The sequence below is a fragment of the Xiphophorus maculatus genome, chromosome 11 (assembly GCF_002775205.1).
Source record: "Xiphophorus maculatus strain JP 163 A chromosome 11, X_maculatus-5.0-male, whole genome shotgun sequence".
Lineage (NCBI taxonomy): Eukaryota > Metazoa > Chordata > Actinopteri > Cyprinodontiformes > Poeciliidae > Xiphophorus > Xiphophorus maculatus.
In genome coordinates, this window is record NC_036453.1 from 11,425,883 (window position 1) to 11,441,259 (window position 15,377).

Genomic DNA, 15,377 nt, shown 5'->3' on the forward strand with positions numbered 1-15,377 from the left:
GGATATATATCCCCAATTGAACTTGTTTGAATTCCTGGTTTTGCAGATTTGCTTTGCAGCTTCTTCATGATAATGAACTGTCCTGCAATTTGTCTCTAAACAACATGTATAGTCATTTCTTTCTCAGGAGCAGTCAGGTTATTGAAATGTCACATTTGAACCCATCAAGCCTGTTAATGTTAACTGTACATATGTTTTATAGATGCACTCAGATACATAGTGTACTGTTTCTGGCATGCCACTTAAAATGTTTTGTATTTTAGAGACCTAGTCTCATCCTCTTTGTGAAACAAGCCAATGTACTGAGGAAGGGGAGTAGAAATAACAAAGGAACTAAAAGAGCTAATGACAGGTGAGTGGATGCAGCTGAGGAAGGGAGCAGGCAGAGGCAAATGAGGAAATGATTAACAGCGGGGATGGGTGCAGACTGATAGAGTGAGGTAAAAAAAAAAAGAATGAAAAGGAAACCTGTTCAGTATACAAAAACTAAAAAATTTCTGAAAAGAGGCCTGTCAAGGTGTGCATATGGGTTAGAACTCAATATGCAACCAGGCTTTAGCATCAATGCTAATTTTAAGCTAGTAGCACCAAAGGTAGTAGCATGTGGGATATCACAAGCATGTGGACATGCTTGTGATATCCCACATATTCCATTCAGCATTCTAAATGTGGCTAATATATTAAAAGTTAGCTAAAATGCTTATTTTAACTTTAGGGCTAATGTTAGCATGAAGGCTATCACTAGCATGTAGAGAGACTAGCATGGGACTACCAGTAGGGTGTGAGTTATCACTAGCATGTTGACTGACAGTCACTTGATTCTCTGAGTATGCAAACATTAGTGTATAAACTAAAATTAGATCAAGACAGAAAATAGCTTAAACTAGGGTGACCAAACGTCCGTATTTCCCGGGACATGTCCGTATTTCACGTCCTGTCCCGGGTTTTTTTTTAGAAAGTGAGGAAATGTCCTGTTTTTTAAATTTCCTTCATTGGACCATTAAATTTACAGGCACTAGGGCACTGCGCATGGCGCTGCGTGTGACGTAATCCCTGAGCCGCGTCAGTGCGGGCAGCTCTGTTCTTAATCAGAAGATAGATAGCGTGGCTATCAGTACGCCAACAACATGCCAAAGCGCAAATGTATGGAGTTTCCCCGCTTTTAGAGCCCCCCCCCCCACACCGCTCCAAGGTGTATTGGTTTTCCCAACCCACCCTCCCCCCCATCAAGGTTGTCCTGGTTTTCCCAAATTAAAATATGGTCACCCTACTTAAACTAAGTTCAAACACATGTGGATCAAAACAGGAAGCGGCTAAAGGAAGAAACCAGCGAGGATCAATAAAAGACAAGGAGCTTAAACACTGAAGCAGGGGTAGAAAGTGACACTGGAAACAGCTTAAGCAGAGGGAATGTGCAACAGCTGTGGAAGAGACTAATAAACATGAAAAACACAAAGGAAGCTGAATTAGACACAGAAGGACTACCGACCTTATTATGACATGCTCTTTGTTCCACCTGTCGTAACACGAGAGCTGGACAAAATAACCTCAAGTTTGCAATGTGAATGTTGCAACATCAGTATGTGCAACATTCACATTGCAAAGACTTGAGTGCAATAATTTTTAGCTAGCATATTAAACGTACATTTTTCATGCTAATGTAATATTTAGCCCGGCTTTTGGCAGCAGATGTTTACAGCAGACACTAATGACATAACCCTAAGGGTTAAAGTTCACAGAGTGACAGATAAAAAAGATATTGCAGCCTATTTATTTCATCATTGAAATCTTTACCAGTATCGTCACCATTGAGATAATATTGGGCTCTATACAAACTGTTCAACAGTTGGGTAAATTTCATATCAATCGATATTGACAATTGTTGATTATTTTTTTTGTTTTAAACATCTGAAACACTGCCAAAATGGTGAAATGACCTTTCCTGTTTTATCCACTTTTCTCTCAAGCTGTTGTACTCATTTACTCCGTTCACGCCACACCATCGTTTTTGATTTTTTTGAAGCATTTGTGACGCACAGTGGTGAAATATGAAACCACTGCAAGCTGCTCCACAGGTTGCTGCTAGGTAACAAAAGCTAAAATCTTTCCTCTGCCTACATCCCCCAGAATGCCATGCAGTTCTGGATCAAAGTTCAGTAAAATGATTGAATATTCTGTCAGGCATATTTTCAGTATATTTTTATTGATTCGTTGCTCAGCATTAGAGCCTATTCAACACAAGTGGGTCTAAATTGCTCGCTGGCTTCAACAGCAAAAAAAAAAAAAGAACAAAACTTATTCAATATGCAATTGAGAAGTAATTATTTAAAAAAAATAAAGATAATTTCCTTCTCGTTTTGCCCTGGGCAACTACTCAAGTTGCTCTTTTCAAAAATTAGCTGGACACTCACAAATGTCCCCCAATATCCCATGTGTGTTTCCATTTGTAGAAAATGGCTCTCACTGTGATTCACTGGAGTCCCATAATCCTTTCCAGACTGATGGATGTCAATGACTGTTGTGTTTTTCTTCTGTTAATGATCATCTGTGCCTGATGTTCTGCTTTCCTCCTGTTTAATGACGTTAGGTTCTATTTAAGTGATTTCTTGACTCTACCAGTTGGGCAGCAATCAGACCTCACTGTGACTATTGAAACTGTCAACAAAATGTGCTTAATCAATGCTTAAATAGCTTGTTTCCCTTAAATTAAAATCATAAATGGAAAACTCCATTTTGTTCTTCCTTGGTTTGAATATACAGTATACTGTATATATATATATATATATATATATATATATATATATATATATATATATATATATATATATATATATATATATATATATATATATATATATATATTCTTTATTTGGACAGTTAGCAGACCTAATAGACATTGATCAGTCTATTATCAACTATCTAATAAAGCACTAAGCTTTATTAGATAGTTCCTCAATGATTCCTTTTCCTCCTCAAAGGTCATCTCAGGACTGTTCTTTTTTTTATTAAAAAAACCAAACCAGTTCAGTTGAAATCCAATTACATGCAATCCTATTTTAAACGGGTACAATCCAATTCATTACAGTCAAACTCAGATTCAAATCCAATTACAGGCAGATCAATGAAACCCAAATATAATTCAAGTTAAGTGATTTAAAAATAAAGGCCACAAAGTGGGAAACGTTGTATTATGGAGTTTGATCATGGAATGGATGGCGGTAAGTAAATTATAGAATGAAACCTATGAAAATTACACATACATATTCTGCTATATATACTAGTGCATTTTTAAAATATTGTTACTGTCCCGAGGAAGTAACAACACCTCACCTGCAGCCTAAAGTAGAAGTGCCAGTGAGGAGTATCAGATTTATGGGGTTAGCCATTTGCATTGGGAAACCGAAGTTGCAGATTAAAGCAAGTGAAAACAAGACAGTCTCATAAACAAAATATTTTTTCATGAATATAATTGAGAGGAGTTTACAAGTTTCAGTGGGTTGAAATATTTCATATTTAGAAAAGTTTATTTGTGTGTAGCATATTTCAGGAAGACTGATAGCAGATCTCTCTTTTATTTTGTTTCTAAGCCATTCAATGATTTATAAACTAACAGCAGTATTTTAAAGTCTATTCTCTGAGCTACAGGGTACAAGTGGAAGGACTTTGGAAATAGGATGATGTGCTCTGCCTTCCTGGTTTTAGTGAGAACTTGAGCAGCAGCGCTCTGGATCAGCTGCAACTGTCTGATTTTTTAAGGAGTCATTTGAAGACACTTTTGCAGTAATCAATGCGACTAAAGGTAAACATGTAGTTGAGTTTCACTAGACTAAATGTCTAGGTCGGAGTCCATCATTACACCCAGCTTTCAGGCCTTCAGAGCTTAAATTTACTTATTTATTTAGGCCTATTTAAGTTTTGTGACCTCTACAGCTGCTCCCCCCAATAAACAGCCATGGATGCCTCTAACTTCAGGCACAATACCAAAATTTTCTAGTGTCCCTCAAAAGTTTGGAATGAGAGTATAACTGGAAAGTTATTGATTTAGTAACTGAATCGAAAAGGGAAATTCTCATGTTCCCTCAGTACATAAAGTGTATTTTTTTTAGCATTTATCTGTGATATTATTGATGATTATGTTCCATAGCTAATAAAATCAAAGGAGATTATTGTCGATTAAAAAAAAAAACGGGGTTAGGTCAAGCACTGTTTTCATCAGGGGAGAAGAAATGGAGGTAGTGAAGGAGCATAAATATCCTTTTGTTCATCTGGACAACAGACTGGACTGGAGATGCAACAGCTAAACCGTCTACAGGACACAACAAAGTAGATGTGACTTCTTGAGGAAGCTGCGATCCTTCAGTGTTTGCAACAGATTATTGTGCAAAGAAGGAGTTTTCATAAAATGAAGGACGTTACGGACAACGCTGAGATTCCTCTTCAAGATCAAGGTCAACATAAATTTTATTGTCCCCAAGGAGCAATTTATTTTCCAGCTAGCAAAGAACAAATGGAAAGAAAAGTTCAAATACAACTGAGAGAGCATTCATGATGCAACCAGGACACAAACGTAAGCTACTACAGTCTTTATTTGGGCCTATCAGGTCAAATTATTAATGAGGCTGATACTAACAGTGATAAATGAACGTTTGTACCATTTTTGGGTCAGCAAGGACAGCTTTAGCCTTCCTTGAGACTCTTGTTCTATAGAGCTGGAGGAGCTCTGCCTAACTTATCCCTTTAGTTTAGCAGCACATCTTCACAAAGATGATTACCTTTTGGTTATTTGTCAGGGTAAGGGGCTTTTTATGAAAATGAAAACATTTTCATATTGTCAATTATTAGACTTCTCAATATCTGATGAAAAATACATCGGCTGGTAAGCAATAGCACTGATTGCATCTGAATTAGCCTCAAAAGGTTGAGCAGCTGTCAACAGTTTGTAATGTTGTACAATTTTAATAAAAACTGGACATTGTGGAGGTCTCTTGTTTTTCATTAATGAACATTTCTTGCTACATTAATCTTCAGAAATGAGCTCTCTCACCAGCCAATAAAATCCTTCACCATCCAGCCATTATCAGATCAAACTTTATGATGTGTATGCCCTCATTTCAACTTTGGCACTCATTAGTGTATAAAATTAACAAAAGTGGTATAAAGGCCTCAGCCATGAAGGGAGTTGGTGGAAGATGAAGTACATAAAATAAAACTCAATTAACATTCACCCTCTGCAGTCTGTTAAATATATATATATATAACCGTCATACAACAATCTGTCTTCAGTCAGAGGCTTCTTCGGCTGTGCTGTAATACAGACTGCTGCAGGAGATCTTCCTGCCCTTCAACAAATCTTTGAAGAAAATTGCATATCAGTTGCAAAATCCTTATATTTCAATTTGGAATTAATAAAGTATTTGTGAATTTAATTATAATAATACATAAGAGAAATTAGAAAAGGAAAGATGCCATCAAAACTAATTTTGTATTAATTATTGAATCATTATGTCTTATGAATTTCCTCTAAACTCTCAAATTAACTTTGTTTCACGACCTCCTCTACTAAACAATCCCCTTAGATTGTGTACTATTTTCTGTGTCAGCTTTTTATCCAATGAACTTTCCAACTAATATGCTTGAATGCAACTCTGTAGACATTCAGATTCTTTTGTGGCAACTTGTTGAGGTTTACCCTCCTTGTAGAGTAAATCACACCTTCTACCAGACAACTACTGGGAAACTACAGTTTTCTTCTTGATTGTATCAGGTAATACAGTCAAGAAGCTGATACAATCATGACATTTAAACAACAGTTTGCTGTTCAAAAATATATATTTTTAAATTAATCTTATGTGTTATATATTATATATATATATATATATATATATATATATATATATATATATATATATATATATATATATATATATATATATAAATTACCTTTCATTTTTCATTACATTTCAGCTTTAATCAATAAAATTAAACAAAAACGTAACATTTATTAGCTATATAACAAATGGACCGCTGGATATAGGTACCAGCACCCCTCATGACCCGTAAGGATAAGTGTGTATGATGATGGATGGATGGATGGATGGAACAAACTTTTTAAACTCATTTTCTACATAAATTAACTTTTTCTTCTTTTTGGTTTCTATAAAAGTATGCTGAAATTCTGTCGTACTGAGATGCACCTGCATATCCCAGTGAATATAAATAGGAGCAAATGGACAAATTAATTTCTTGCTTTACTCTTAATTAATTTAAACCTAACATCATAAATAGCCTAACCAGGTTATCAGATAACGATGCAGTGAAAGGGAAATGATTTTTGATCCAGGCAAGAACACGTGATTAATTTCAGTCCATAATGTCAGGTTTGAGGTACGTAAAGCACACCACGCCTAATAAGGGTGTTACCGGAAATCAGCAACGTGGATTCGAAAATAAAAGCCAAACCCATGAGCGGTTTCGCTGTACCTATTATAAAGACAAAGCTTTCATACAGCGAATGCGTTTTGTGTCAGTGATCAAATTTGATTTAATTAAGAAGGCTGCAGCTAGTTAAGAATCATTTTTCAAGAAAGTATTTTTATTTAGAATGCACAACATATTTGGTATAATCATCAATGTTCGAAATTTGCATTGTAAAGGGATTCTGTGTATTATTAGATATCTTGCTACTTTATTTTATATGCAATGGTAATTATATATGTCAAGCTCTCTTGATTAATTTTCAATGTCCTTAATGTCCATACTTGAGGAGAATGATGATAATTAAAGTTCTAAACTCGGGGATATACAAGTGAAACTGAAAAGTAAGGTAATAATTTATAATTGCTACTCATATCAATGTAATCTTCAATATACAAATTTTCCTATTTTCTTGTTCCATTTTGCCTTGTGTTCTATATTACTGGTGTATGTAAAATGATACTGGGGAACTGATAATCGAACCCATTTTTATTTTATTATTGAAAATACTTATATTTCCCCCAAATTAGGAGCAGATTTAGGTAAAACTCTAAACCTCGCGTGATTTCTAAAAATGTGCACATTATTTTGAACATTTCCACCGGAAGTTCGCCATCTGTTGCGGTCACTTTGGTTAACTGAGCTGCGGCTCTGGACATTTCGAGGTGAGCACGTTTACTTGTTTTTGGGAGCGGAGTTGCACACCTGGCCGCGCGAGCTTGTGCGTGACCGTCAGCGTGCGCGTGGGCTCCTTGTCCCGCCGAAACGTGCCAACTGAGACGTGCTTTTTGCAGCACAAAAATTGGGATTAAAACACACGCACAGAGACCCAGAGAGGGGAGTAAAAAAACAAACAAAAAAAACAACAACAAAAAAAAAACAAAAAAAAAACGCGGAGTTCTGCGGACTTGGCTGTGTTTCAAGCAGCACCGAACCGGACCCCATGTTTCTTTTCCTCGGATTATTTAAACCTGCAGCTTTGACTCTTTCCGCTCCGACTGTGTTCCGGCTTCTTGTCTCCGCTGTGGATTGTTAATAAAAACCTAGAGAAGTCGGTGCCAGCCGAACCCGAGCAGTGCGGATCCATACGATCCCCCCCTCTTTTCATCCCCCTTTCCCCCGCTGCTCTTCTTCACCATCTCCATAATTTGTGCTAGAAAATGATTTCTATTTAATTTCTGCTGAGTGGAGACACGGGAGTTGCAGAACGAAAAAAAGAAATATTCCTGTTCGTCTTCATTGTGATTCTGGTCTGGATCTGTGTGGAGAAGGCGTGCGGGGAGTCCTGCGTTGAAGCCGCTGCGCGCGTCAATTTCCCCACTCGTGTCCTGAAATTGATCATTTTCTGGGGGTGAATTGATCGGCTCTCCTTGCAGAGCGCGTGGAGCAGCTCACTGAGTTTCTTACATGAAATTAGTGAAACAACTTTATCCCCCATTTGTGGGAAGAAATCGGACGTCTGCCGGACTCCGGCAACGTTGAAACTGGACTCTAATGCATTTCTAGCGATTTATTTATTTGTTTTATTTCTATTTCATCCTGGAAAGACCTCGACAGCGCATTGTCACGCGCCCAGATACACATCTGTCCATTGCGCATCATCCAAGTTGGAGAACCCCGCACCGGCTCGCGCCCGCAGGCGACGCTTTGTTTCTCCACTACAGGATCCGAAACTACTGGGACGACTGGGATTTTTAAGGTCCATCCGTTGGGATTTCTTCTACCATGTCAGGTGTACGGGATTTCAGATGGACTCCCATCATCTGCGCCGCGGTGCTTTCATGTGGTGAGTAAGGAGACGCTCATTTGGTCTTTTTTTTCTTTTTCTTTTCTTGTTTTCCTCAGTGTCACGGTAGTGTTGCACTAAACGTGATTGTGCTCATTTTCTGTAACATGCAACTGCAGAGGCAGCTGGTGTTGTGATTGGTCATTGTGGCTTATGACCCCCACACTCCCCCCTCTCTCCGATTTCCACCAAACACGCACATACACACGCACACGCAACCCGTCATACACTCTCTCAGACACAAATACAGCTTTCATAATCTTGTTTTTGTATTTTTTTCTTTAGAAGAGCCAGCAGGTTTGTTTGAATTTCTTTCAACTTAAGCACGCAGGATCAAAAACTATTTTTACGAGCTTAGACTGACTGGTTGATGAGGAAACCATTTGGGTAATTATTTCTGCTGGAGTCCTCTGGACTGGACTTGTGATCTAAATACCAACCCACTCCTGGGAGCCAGACTCGGAACATATTAAGCACCTGTCATCCGCCTCCTTCTGATTTCCTCCTCTCTCATTTCTTGCTACTCCAAGGGCTCTCATGACACTGATAAACACATGTACATGACAATATGTCCTACATAGGCTGAAATACGCTGCACAAAAAGATGTGAGACGCAATAGAAAACATCCCTCTGGTCTGGAAATGTCCCTCTTCCCTTCAGTGTCCCACTCTTTATTTTTATTGATGCAGCAAAGCAATCCTGTTTACAGCACTGGGCTGGAAGTGTCATTACAAGGCATGTATTAGAGCAGTGCTGAGTAGTGGCGCCCCACAGGGTAGTCTGCTCATTTGTGGATCCACAATCAGAATTAGCTGCACGGAGACAAAATGCAATTTCCCCTTTCATACGTGCACATTTGCTGCATAACCAACCCTTGGACTCTACAGCACAGAGTGCCGACGTTTTTATTTTATGCTTTTCATTTTTAATAAGTGTTGCCTCAATTTCACACAAAAGACAAGCTTATATGTGCTGTAAGACATGTTCTCTCCTTGATGGTTGTGTTGAGACTGCTGCACACTGCAGCGCTCTGTCTACCCAAATCCCACCACAGCCTGTGGTCAGATTCTGATTAGGTTAATGCAGGACGACCCACAACAAACTTTTTAAATCGTTAAATGCCGGTACGGTTAGGTCTGTGGCTGGCAGGCCAACTTGCAGAAGGTCTTCAGGGAAATTCTGGTCCCCAGAAACTTGGGGTTTCTACTCTTGTAACCACGTTGCAAGATTAACTTTGGCAGCTGAAACTCCCATTTCTCTTCCTAGGTAAAGGAACACCAAGAAGTTGTGATTGGTATGTGATTCCTAAGGGTGTTTTCACCTGAGAGTCCGGTACACTCTGTTGTATTGGGGACCAAAATTGCAACATTTATGTTTTTTTTTCCCAGCTGCTGCAGTTTGCCTTCACATTTCTCTGTGTTAAACAAACCAAACCCTTTGAGCAACTGGTCTCCCCTGCCCCACTTCCTGTGGTGGCGCTGCACCAAGAACCACAGAAAGAAACAACATAAAAACCTCTGAAGAAGACACTAAGTGCTACTTCCTTCTTCACAAAATTTAAACAAAAGTGGAGTAGCAACAGATTTTAGTGGTTGTAGGATTTCTCTTTAGTCTTTGGTAAAAGACCACAAGCCATTTCTCCTGCTAGTTTGTTTGTGTTTTGGTTAGTTTGCCCTCTTGTGTCACACTTTCCTGGTAATTGGTTCCAGCAGTTTACCATTTCCTTGTCTGACCCTGTGTATATATAATCTCACCTGTGTCATTGTTTCCCCGCTGGGTCTTCTGCGACTTCAGAATATTCAACCATCTCCTATATATCCTTCTTAGTACAAGCTCACCCTTTTCAGTGAGGGAAAGCTGAGATCTAAACCAATAAAATTTGTATCTTTGTCATTGTGTAATGCCCCACATGGCATCCAAACCGGCACCTAAAGCACTTTGATGCCTTAACGAAGTATTTTTTTCCTATACTTGGTGTCAACCTTTTACATTCATAGAGGACAGTTGAGCTTTTCCATTAAATAGGTTCCAGTGTTAAAACTCAAATGGTGTAACTATTTCTATTAAAAAGTGGTTGAAAAAGAAAGAGATTGAATTTTGCAGTTAGATAACCACCATTGTACCATAACATTACATAAATAAAAGCATATTTTCCACTAGATGTTTGATTCACCTGCGTTTGTATTATACGATTGTAGAGGATGCCTGAAGAATTCTTATCTGCACAAATCTGATTTATAGATGGCAACAGACATTAATTTCTGTAATAAACATTCAGGGTTGGTGAACACCACTTTGAAGTCGACTGACATTTCTGATCTCTAATCAGTATTTATCAGCCGTGCTGTGATTCGGAGTTAGACGTGTGTTTTAGGCAGGATGCTTTAACAGCAGCTGGTGATATGAAAAGACCTACCGGTACTCATGATCAGTCAGAAGTGGCTGTTTTTTTAGCAGAGCTGATGATTTGATACTAGCAAGAACAAAATATAATTTTGACAATATTTTGAGAAGACAAAGAATCCCAATGTTTATTTTTCAGTGGTAACCAATTCTGTTTTAACAAACCTGAAGTCGGTGTGAAAAAATTCACTTCGTGTTTGACCAGCCGGCAAGTTGTGGTTTTTCTGCTGGATTTGAGTTTCATTGTGTTTTGACAGATGATGCAAAGGTTTCACAGACCACAAACTTTGTGTTTCTGCTCCGTTTTCTAATCTTGAGTTTTAACTAGAAATTATAAAATGCAACCCAGACTTCTTAAAAAACAAACAGCCTTTTATCTTAAGCACCAAGTCAACATCAGCATTGTCAACTAGATGTGTTGGATAGCAATACTTTCTTATTTGCAAACCTTTTACATTATCCGTTACTTTGTCAGTATTTGTTTCTACAGGGTAGCCGAAATGCTGCAACAATAACTTCAGAGTGGGATCTTCAGTGCTAGTTTTGTCAGGTTTCATTCTCATTTTTGATGCCTGCGAATAATTAAAATCCGCAAATACTTAGAAACCCCAATTTTAAAATGTGCAAAATTAATATATCAATCAAGTTTATTTGTGTAGCATATTTCAGCATCAAGGTAATTCAAAGTGCTTTACATCATAAAAACACAAACACTAAGTCATAGAACACAGTCAACAATTGAAGCATTGCATTTTCTCAAATGTCCTAGTTAAACATGAGAATGTTGATTTTTTCATTTATGATGTTTCAAAGGCAACTCTGAACAGGTTGGTTTTTAGTCTAGATTTAAAGGAAGTCAGTGTTTTGGTTGTTTTCTAGTTTTCTGGAAGTTTGTTCCAGTTTTTTTGTTTCATAGAAGCTTAATGCTGTTTCTCCAGGTTTGGTTCTGGTTCTGGGGATGCAGAGCAGAACCAGAACCAGAAGACCTGAGAGGTCTGGAAGGTTGGTTCAACAAAAGCATATCTTTGATGTATTGTGGTGCTAAGCCGTTCAGCGATTTATAAACTAACAGGGTTTTAAAGTCTGGGAATGGATGTAGGGACTTGAGAACAGGGGTGATGTGCTCTATCTTCCTGGTTTTAGTGAGAACAGCGGCGCTCTGGATCAGCTGTAGCCGTCTAATTGATTTCTTTTTACGCAAAGACAAAAAAGACACTGTTGCAGTTATCGGTGCAACTAAAGATAAATGAGTTTCTCTAGATCTGGCTGGGACATCAGTCCTGAAATCCTGGAAATGTTCTTCAGGTGATAGAAGGCCGACTTTGTAACTGTCTTTCTGTGGCTCTGAAGGTTCAGGTCAGAGTTCATCACTACTCCCAGATTTCAGGCCTGATCTTTAGTTTCCAGCTGTAATAACTGAAGCTGTGCATTGACCCTAGATCATTCCTCTTTAGGTCCAAAAATAATAACTTCAGTTTTGTTTCTGTTCAGCAGAAGAAAGTTGTGGCACATCCACGCATTGATCTGTTCTATGCTTGGATGGGTTCTGAATGGTATTTTGGTGTTGGTCCACAGAGAATTCAATGAATAGTTGAATTTGGGAATACTGTTGCTATTCTTGCATTACTCAGCAGACTCTTCTGTTCGGGGTCCTCTGTACTTTATCTTTACTTTCCTTTGGTGCAGCATGTTTGGTTGGAAGGTGCATGCTTTCTGCATTGGTTGCAGACATTTTGCTACATCCTGTCTTTGTTCCAAAACAATTAAATCCAAACTTGAATGAACTTGAATCACATTTCTCGACTCTTGAGAACTTCCACACCGTGCATTCACACTCACTTGGTTTAATCTCAAGTTCAGTTTGCACATTGATTCCCAGAATATTTTCCTTATTGATAATTTCCATATTGATTTAGGATAGTTTAGATTTCTTGGCTGCCTCGCTTCCTTTTATGACGGTTAATTAGCTCGGTATTTCACTTGTCAGTAATTAGGTTTATACACACACAGAGATTTGTGGGCAAGATTTCATTGTCATTTGTTGCTCTGCAGGTGGAATGTTGCTGGTTTACTTTTTCCCATTCCTGTTCATGTAAAAGTTTGGATGTTAGAGGCAGAGCATCGTTCATGGAGCTGATATGAATGAAAGATCTGAGTGAAGAAGAAGAAATTAATTGCAATTCTGGGCCATCTCTAGCTGTAAAATTTATGCATGTATATGAAATAAGACATAAACCTTCGGACGCTAAAACAGAAGGGATGTTAATGGGTTTGCACCTCGTAATTATTTCCATAATTCTGCTGATCATTTTGCCAATAGACTGACAGATTAATGAAATGTTAAATGCCAACCTAGTTTTTTTGGGGGGAATTTTTTTATTCTACAAATGATTGATAAAAACACAAATCTTCCCTCTTTCAGAGACGAGAGGAAAGCACCAGCACCATTTAGTATGGGTTCTTGAAATCTTTGAAAATGCTTGAATTAGATCTGGAAAGTTCTGGATTTTTGCATAAAGTTTTTGAAAGTGCTTGAAATTCAAAGTACAGAGTCTGATAATATACAGTCCACTCTAATGTTTCATTAAAAGGCTAAAATTGGAAAGCATTATTTAAAGTTGAAACCAGACAAGACACCTGCAATTTTTTTTCTCACTGTCTGAAGTTAAATCAGACTTAATCTTTCTTAATCTGAGTTAGTTACGATCAGCAAAATTATTTCTAATTGCCAGAACATATAAAAACATAATTTAGATTTTTTTTGTTGCAAATTTCACAGACCAGTTAGATGTATAGAGACATTTCCACACATAAAATGTTGTTATAGTTTTAGTTTACTTTGTCCCTGCTGTAGAATGTAGAATACTATCAAAGGATATTCATTTTAATTTTTATTTCATATACTCAATAACAAATATGAATAGTTTCTGCTCTTTTTCCTTCCTGAAAAGGAGCAGAAAGAAGCATAAACTCATATCTGCACACACAAAAAGAAAATTAGCTGTTTAGCTCAGAAGTCGATTACAGATATGAAATACTCCAAAAATGAACAAAAATACATAACAAAACTTCACCTTAGTCAATGTCATATTGCTTCATCATATCGACTTTTCAAATCATCTTTCCATTGTTGCTGTTCTAAACCTATTTTTTAATTCAGTTCCTTTGAAGTTGTATTTGCTTTCTCTTTTTACACTTCAGTTTTGAATAGTATTAATGATGTCATATAATATGGAATTGAAACTGTCTTCTTTAGTTCATTTGCATTGTTGTTATTAGTCTGTCACTAGAAAAGTTAGAAAATGCTTGAATTTTACTTTGGGGAACAGTACAAACCCTGACCAGCAGCTGCCCATGCACAAATCAACAGGTTAATCTCCATATGAGTGAAGCAGTGGCAGCATTTCATACATTCAAGAGGCGCGTGCGTCTTTATCTAATATGTAAATTGATCCAGTTTGGTTCACCGCCAGAAGCAAAAAGACTGCAGAACAAAGAGCTGGACGCGCTCCAGGAAGACGACATTGCGGCTGACCCGGGGTAAATGGATTGAGCGGATTACGTCTAACCGTTACATCGGTGCATGTAGTGATGTAAGCGGGCGCGTCTGCCTCTTCGCTCGTGCCTACGAGGAGCGGCGTTTGTCCAGTCATGGATTGAATGCAGCTGGCAACCTTCCCAGCACCAGCGGCGCTCACAGCGGAGACAAAAGCGGCAGTGTGACACACTTCTCCTGATGTACATGAGGAGAAATTAAACATCTTCTCTGTTTCTGTCTTAAGTTTTTCAGCACAACTGTTCTGTATTTGCGGCTGGCTTTCGTGCTTTAACATTTTCTGACTGCTAATGAGTTAAAGCTGCTGTTTAGTCATTCTGTCTCGAGGCTGGCCATGTCAAGAAGCTGGATTGCTAGCGGTGCACCTGTCACTTTTGTTTGTGTTTGCATTAATGAAGCATATTGTTTTTATATTTAGCTGGCTCTTCACAGTCAGCACATGAAGCAGGACTTTTTTTTTGCCATTTGCTTCAGGCTTCAGAAAATAGTAATAAAGAACAAGATGGAGTGCAGAGAAGTGGATACATATATAATCTTCTTCCTGTGCTCAGAGCTAAAGCCAATATGCACACATCTTCTGTTTGTTTTCAGTTTTATTATGCTAATGTTTTCAGGTGAGGCTGGATGTAGTTACAACTAGGGAGGCAAGTTATCGATAAATTAACTAATTAGTTGGTTGATAAGTTGATCTTATCAATCAACTAACGATTAATTGATAAATGGTCACTTTCTTTTAGCATCAAGAGGGCAGGCCGACTTTCCATAATATGAAAGGGCTAAATTGTTTATGAATATAAAAAAGAGCATTATATTTCAACATTTTTTTGAGTCAGTTGTGACTGAATAAACCGAAAATTGTTTTTCTCACATTATAAAACTTGCATCATCCCCCCGCCCCTCAACTTATTAAAATTGTTCTACATAATCCCTTCAGTTCCTCTGTCATCATCACATCCTCGCCTTCATAGCACCTCAATCATTTTTGGTTGAGCTGACGGTTAAATCAACACTATTCAAGGTGAGAACATAAGGAGCTTACTGTACATTTCAAAACAGAACCACATACGGTGCTTCTTGCATTCTCTGTTTGGTTTCTTGGCTTAAAGATGATCAGTGGCGCCCTCAGCTGTGTGGCAGCCAAACTGCTACACTAAAAC

General features: G+C 38.0%; 1 protein-coding gene across 1 annotated transcript in view; it reads left to right on the forward strand.

Annotated features, from left to right (window-relative positions):
* The first annotated feature begins 7,131 nt into the window (after nt 1-7,131).
* tmem132e (transmembrane protein 132E) overlaps nt 7,132-15,377 on the forward strand; it is a 441,890-nt gene continuing 433,644 nt past the window's right edge. Inside the window, exon 1 of the mRNA XM_023342404.1 lies at nt 7,132-8,260. Coding sequence (XP_023198172.1) covers nt 8,200-8,260 — 61 coding nt within the window. The 5' untranslated portion in view covers nt 7,132-8,199. The remainder of the gene's footprint in view (nt 8,261-15,377) is intronic.